The sequence below is a fragment of the Aythya fuligula genome, chromosome 1 (genome assembly GCF_009819795.1).
Source record: "Aythya fuligula isolate bAytFul2 chromosome 1, bAytFul2.pri, whole genome shotgun sequence".
Taxonomy (NCBI): Eukaryota; Metazoa; Chordata; class Aves; order Anseriformes; family Anatidae; genus Aythya; species Aythya fuligula.
The window spans coordinates 186,576,407-186,583,348 of NC_045559.1; the positions used below are offsets into that span (position 1 = coordinate 186,576,407).

Below are 6,942 nucleotides of genomic sequence, written 5' to 3' on the forward strand. Positions count from 1 at the left end.
ATAATTCAACCTGTTCTCATGGGAGAGTGCAATGAATGTCTGATGATGTTATAGAAAGAAAAAAAAACCACCACCCAACCAACTAATTCTTCCAAACAAGACAACAGCAAAAGCTTTTACTAATTTCAAAGGGGCCAAAACCTAGCCCCAAGCTAGAGGGTGGGGATGCAGCTTCTCTGTAGTGGTTACCAGTTGTGTTTAGGGCTGTTTAAAAACCCAGACAAGTGCTTCTGCTTGGAGGAACCCAGACTAACTCCGTATAGTCAGCATCAGGCGGCCAGGGTCCATGGGTTACTACAGCTCCAGCTGAAAGCAGATCTCCTCCACAGCTGGGTGCAGAGCATGGCTCCCAGCCTCAAACAGCCCTGCTGTGGTGGCGGTGCCACCGAGCCAGTTTGGAGCTCCAAATTACAGGGTGGCAGAGGGTGGAAGGCACCTCTGGATGTCACCTGGTCCAAACCCCTGCTCCAGCAGGGCCAACTAAAGCAGGTTACCCAGGACCTGTCAGGCTGGGTTAATTTACTTTGCATCTGGATTAGGTTTGCAATTAGTGAGAGGGGTCTGTGGCCAGCGTGCCACCCTGATGTGGCTGTGCCACCACATGACTACATGCAGTGGATGTGAGGTGTGGGTAAAGGCTTGTGTGGGGGCTGCCATCATATTAAACCTCCTCCAGCAGGAGAAGCAAGCGGCCACTATTCACCAGCGGTGGGGGTCTTGGGCACTGGGGAGGGGCAGGGGCACGGGGTCCATGCCACGGCTGCGTGACACGAGATCCTCCCTCAGCACCCGTCTGCCATGGCAGGCTGCGTGAGGCGGCAAGCCGCGCAGGACGACACGGGTTAAGTTATATAAACCCTTTTGGGGAGGGGGTGGAGGAAGGGGCGCTGCCGGCGTGGCTGCGGCGGCTCAGGTTGATTGAGAGTGGATGACAGCGGCCTGGCGCAGGCCCACGGCGGTGGAGGAAAGCTGCTTAGCCCCCTCCGGGTTGCCATGGTGATGGGAGGGCGGCAGCGGGAGCGGCGGCGGGGCTGTCAGTGAGGCACAGCACCACCACCACCGGGCACCACAACCACCACCACCGGGGCGGTGGCGGCGAGGAGGCCGCGGCGGGGACGTGGTGGCGGCAGTCATGGACTCGCATTGCGACTGTGCTGAGCCCCCGGCCGCCGAGCAGCAGCCGTCGGGGAAGATTAACAAAACCGCCTTCAAATTGTTCAAGAGGAGGAAATCCGGGGGCACCATGCCGAGCATCTTTGGGGTGAGGAGCAAAGGTGGGGAGGGGAAGGGCGCGAGCAAAGCGGGGATGGTGCGGAGCAGGACGCACGATGGCTTGGCCGACGCCGTGCTGGAGAGCAGCAAGAAGGAGGACCAGGGTGGCGGCGACCCGCAAGGCAAGGATGCTCAGAGCAGGGCAGCCGCCAGCCTCGGCGTCTCCCCCGGCAGCTCGGTGGCGAAGTCACACAGCTTCTTCTCCCTGCTGAGGAAGAACGGGAGGACGGAGAACGGCAAGGCAGAGAATGCGGATCAGCGGGCTGGCGGCAGACAAAAGAAGGGGCTGAAAGGGATCTTCAGCAGCATGCGGTGGCATAAAAAGGACAAAAACGGCAAGGAGGAGAGGGGGGAAGCCTCGGAAATCCAGTCCGGTCTCATTATGCCAGGGTCTCTGACTGCCAGCTTGGAGTGCATCAAAGAGGAGACGCCAAAACCTTTGTCTGAAACTCCGAACAGCACAGGAGACGTCGGTCTCGAATCGCTGCATGAGAAGCACACCTCGGCCGAGGAGCCCCAGGTGGGAGCTGGGGAGTCGCGGGACAGCAAAACCCCCCCCGGGGAGGACCCTGCTGCTGCTGGAAGGCGACCCGAGGAGCTCTGCCGCGAGCGACCGGACCCGGGTGCCGGAGAGGTTGGGACTGCGAAGGATGCGGCCATAACAGGTGACATTCCAATAACGACTATTCCCCCTGTTGAACCTCACTGTGATAGCGGTCAAGAGCCGGCAGCCGCCCCTGACCCTTCCTCTATTGATCCACCCTCAGAGCAATCGATTGATCGTATTTGTTTGATGTTTGCTGACGTGACTTCACTGAAAAGCTTTGACTCTCTTACAGGCTGCGGAGATATTATTGCGGACCAGGAGGAGGATGTGGGCGGCGGGAGTGGCGGCTGTGAGAAGAGCACCCCCGGGGTCAGCAAGCTGGGCGCCTCCAAGAAACACCCCACCATGGTGGCCTACCAAGGAGGAGGGGAGGAGATGGCCAGCCCCGAGCAGGTGGATGATACATACCTCCAGGAGTTCTGGGATATGCTGTCACAGACAGAAGAGACCCAAACAGGAGGAGGAGGAGGAGGGACAAAGACGCCTGAGGGGCTGAAGGAGAACCGAGGTACTGAGGGGGCTCAGAACAGAGTGGCGGTGAAACGTGGTGGCCTCAACCAGATCCCCATTCACCTCAACCACAAAGAGGAGCAGAAGGGCAGGGAGAAGGAGCAGCACGAGGGTGTCCCAAACAGTGATGAGGGCTACTGGGATTCCACCACCCCTGGTCCTGAGGAAGACAGTACCACGAGCATCCAGAAGGAGACCCTTCCCAGGGACAGCTACAGTGGGGATGCACTCTATGACCTTTATGCTGAGCCAGATGAAAACCCACCAGGGAAGCCTCCAGACGAAGGGGTCACCTGCGTGCCACGCTCCAAACCTGTGTCTCCAATAACAACCACGTGCTCACTGAAAACACCCTCAAGCACAATGAAGGACTCCAAAATACCCATCAGCATTAAACACCTTGCATCACATCCAGCCAGCCATGGAACAGACACTAGTAACAGCCATCACGTTGCACACCATCACCTGGCCAAAAGTGAGATGCACAGAACAAAAATCCCTGTCTCTAAAGTACTAGTACGCCGGGTTAGTAACAGGGGCTTAGCAGGGACAACTGTGAAAGCTGCCATGTACCAGGACAGTGCCAAAAAATAATTGAATAGCAGGTGGAGACCAATTTGGACAGCAAGGTTGGTGTGTGAAAATCTGCATAGGAGACCATAAATAATGAATACGTTTTGCATCACCTGAAGAAAGGCACCTAAAAGGCTTACTTCAACAGTACTCCATGGGCCTCCACTTCTGAATCCCTTCTTATAGTACTGTATGGATGAATACGAAAAGTCAACTTCTTTCCAAGCACTTTTTTTTTTTTTTACATTTGTATCTTTTTTCCACAGCACTAAACACTGGGGAAGTTCATTTTACATGCCTTTGTGGAAGCAGGACTTGGATTATGAACCTAAAAGAGCATCTTCCCTCATGCAAAGCAGTGCCATGAGTTCTTCAAGGGAACAGAGTTACAAAAGGAGCGACACGAGAGGTTCTCCACTACACTTATCTTTTAGTCATTTCTGGGGGAGGAGTGGAGGGTGGGTGCCTGGCTCCAAAAATGGTGTTTGCTCTACAAGATATTGGGAAAAAATGCCAAGCAAAAAAAACAAATAACATAACAAGTATTTTACCTGACGTGGGAATGAGAGCACTGCTCAGCAGCAGACTTGACTGACTCATGTGCAGTAGCTAATTAAGGCATTAGGTGGACTTGTCCAGCAAGAAAACATTTTTATTTGTCTGTCTGGTTGGTTGGTTTTGATCTGCTCTAATGTAAATGGGTAACAGAGACACCTGACGTAGGTTCAGATGTTTACATCAATACTTGTCCGATAATGCATACAATCAGGTTCAGGGAAACATTTTACTAAATGCCAATATATACACACTGATCACATTTATACAATAACTTGCTTGCCATGTGTAAATATATACATATTTTAGCAGATTTACTCAATGCTACAGATTTTTTATAAAAAGAAAAATCACCTGTCTGTATTATCTAGAGTTTAAACAAAAGTTAGTTTTTATAGGTAGATAATTTTACAGTTCTAAAGTGATAGAACTTTGTGTAAGTACCTTAAATTAGAGCAAAACTCTGTTTTGTATGGGCTCATGCATCCCCAGATAAGTAAGTCTGAAGTGCTGATTTAATTCCAGTGGCACATTCCGTGTGTCAGAGCTGAGGCTCTGACAGCGCTGACATTGCAAACCTCTATTTTCAGGGGTTTAGACAAAGTTGCTCTGGGCTTAAACCTTACAGAGAAGGAACCCAGGTGATAAACATGTTTTTTAATTATTATTTTTTAAAATATATAAAATTAGTTTTTGACTATTTAAAGAAAGTCTGGGTTCTTGTTGCTTTTTATTTTCATTCTAAATAATGTCAGAATAATTTTACTTTAAGAGAGAAAAAGAAATATGGTAAGCTAATGGTCCATAAAATGGTCTGATGAGCTTGGATCTTAGGAGAAATGTATTAATGGCCAGGATGTTTTTGAATAGTGGCTACTATATGTGGGCATTGACAACATTTCCAAGAAATTTAATAGGGTTTTAATGTGCCTGAGGACATATTTTTATGATACACTGAAAAAGCTCAAAAAAATCACTGAAGTCTAAAGGTAAATATTATGTATTTACAAAATATTTTGATATAAGTATTTAATCATCAGACCACAATTAATATAAAATATATACTCCAGTGTATCTGACAAATAATATACATTTTAAAAATATACATGTCTATATTATGCAGAGAATCCTAAATTCACATAACTGAAGCTAATGGGTCTGATCTTACATAAAAGTTGGTTTTATTGTCTCTTAAACTGAAAGAAAAAAGGAAAATAAATATACACAATATATATTTGAAGGATATTAAGGTTATAGATAAACCATAAAAAGCCAGGAAACACAATAATAAGAATGCTTTATATGTGCAGTTCACTGGGGTAATGACTTGATAGTCACAGGAGTGGAATTGGCATTTAGGGTTGAAATGACTGCAGGATTTAATACTGAACTGCAACACCCCAGTGAATAGGGAGAAAGTGTTAGTTTTTCTCATCTGTCCCTGTTTTCATGGTTTAAGAACGAACCTTAATACACTTCAAAGATTATTCTATACGTTTTCTTTATGACATATATGCGTGTGGTTTCCTACATGCCTTCTCACACAGACACGTTGTACATATGCATGTGTAGTCAGAGTGCGCCTCCTCCTAGCGTACATGCACACAGGCAGACGTGCACACCCTGCACACTCCCACCCGTGCAAGCACGGCCACGCATGCACACTCCCATGCATGGATTGAGGGGATGTACCTTAAATCTGCCTCAAAACACGCTGGTGATTATCTCTTCTGCCTGAGAAGGGGGTTTGCAGTCAGCCTGACTCTGCTTGTGCATTTTTGAAAGTTAAAGCTGAAATACCCTCAAAGGGATGAATGTACAGAACGTGGAATATTATCTTGGTGTTCGCCCCTAAGCCTAACATCCTTTTTTTCTGTTCTTCTGTTTCCATTTGACTGTAAGGGACATGTCTTTCCCTGCATGACAACTCTGCAGAAAAAATCGTAATTCCCCATTTTGTTTCATGGACAAATTGTACAGGGAGATTCTATAGGGTACTGGAAGTTGAGAGGGCGGGAGGATGTGGTGGGCTTGGGTAATACCATAAAAACTGGAAGCACTGATTGCAGGTAGAATCAGTGGTGCATCCTTTGAATCAGTTGAAGATGTCAGCTACCATCTCTACGGGACTTGTGTGTGGCAATTGTTCATCGTATGCATTTTGTTTGCGTTGTGGCATGTATGTATCAGAAAACCAATAGAGTAACACTAGCCTAGCTCCCTCTCACGTAACGACTAACAAGAATCATCATTAAAATGCTTTGGCTTCCCTTCATTTTCTCTCTCTCTTTTGTTTTCTGCCCCATTTTCCCTCCTTCCCCTGCATGCTGGCACGCAGCTTCCTGCTCCGTGCTAACCCTGGTGCCGAGCGGGAGGTCCTGGGCTGCCTGCCCAGCACGGGCTGGGAGCGCAGCCACGCTCACCCGCAAGGCCAGGTGCTCTCTGGTCACTCTCTGTCGCATACCTAGTGTAAGTACATGTTGCAGATCTCCCGATGGTTCGTTTGGCTGCTTGCTATGTACATATTTTAAGGACAATCATATCCTGACAAGGAAAATGAGAAAGGACCTTGTAGTAGGGTGTCAGTGTTTTGGATCATCATGACATGATGACATTGATTCAGGGTAACGGTCGTGTGAGAGTAAAAATACAATTTAATGCTCAGATTAACTTTGTATTTATAAAACTTAACTATGTTAGTATTTCAAAAGGTAATAGAAAATGTAATATTTATTAGGGCTTTGGATTTCCATAGAAATATATTTGTATAACTCCACACAATGCCTAAAACAATCACTGAAAGGAGGTTCAAAGGCCTTCTTTACACCTGTGTTTAATTCCTGAAAGATCCCTGTAAAATGCTGTGAGATGCCTAACAACAAACAGTTAACGGCTTGCTGGATTTAGAGGCTGAAACATGAAGAGGTAATAACAGTCCTGAGGCATTCTGTGGTGGTTTGCATCCTTATTTATATTACTGTGTCCAGGCATATATTTTCCTTGGCTTTGGTAGGTATCAAGGTAGAAATGGTGTTCTGAGTCCCAAAGATAACATTCCCAATTCTGTAATTGTTTTGATTTTCTTCAAGAATACTTTTGTTTCCTTGTTTTCTTCATTGTTTTGTGGTCTGAGTGATGCTTTGTAATGACCAGCTTGTAAGTTCATAAAGGATTTTATAGATCAGAACTTGGCATTTAGTTCTATATACTCCTTGCACTTTCAAGTCACTGCTGGTAAATTTTGTATGTACTTCAGCTATTTCTATATATTGCATAGCGTTTTATAGCTATCTACAGTGATTTCAGTGGTATACATTCCCGTCCTATATATCAGCACAAAAGATTTCCCTTTGGTAGCATGAAATGATGTTTTTGTGGACTTCTTTTGTCACGATAGGAGTAAAGTTTTCTGTACTATATGTGTG

General features: G+C 46.8%; 1 protein-coding gene across 1 annotated transcript; it reads left to right on the forward strand.

Moving 5' to 3' along the window:
• The first annotated feature begins 887 nt into the window (after positions 1-887).
• Positions 888-5,792, forward strand: AMER2 (APC membrane recruitment protein 2). The gene is made up of 2 exons (XM_032207642.1): positions 888-1,937; positions 2,112-5,792. Exons 1-2 carry the CDS (start codon positions 1,133-1,135, stop codon positions 2,981-2,983), a joined length of 1,677 nt encoding a protein of 558 aa, XP_032063533.1. The 5' UTR covers positions 888-1,132; the 3' UTR covers positions 2,984-5,792.
• Positions 5,793-6,942: the final 1,150 nt, after the last annotated feature.

Coding starts and splice junctions, on each gene's coding strand:
- AMER2 (XM_032207642.1), top strand. CDS start 1,133: ATGGACTCGCATTGCGACTGTGCTGAGCCCCCGGCCGCCGAGCAGCAG. Junction 1,938..2,111: donor GAAGGATGCGGCCATAACAG/GTGACATTCCAA, acceptor ACTCTCTTACAG/GCTGCGGAGATATTATTGCG.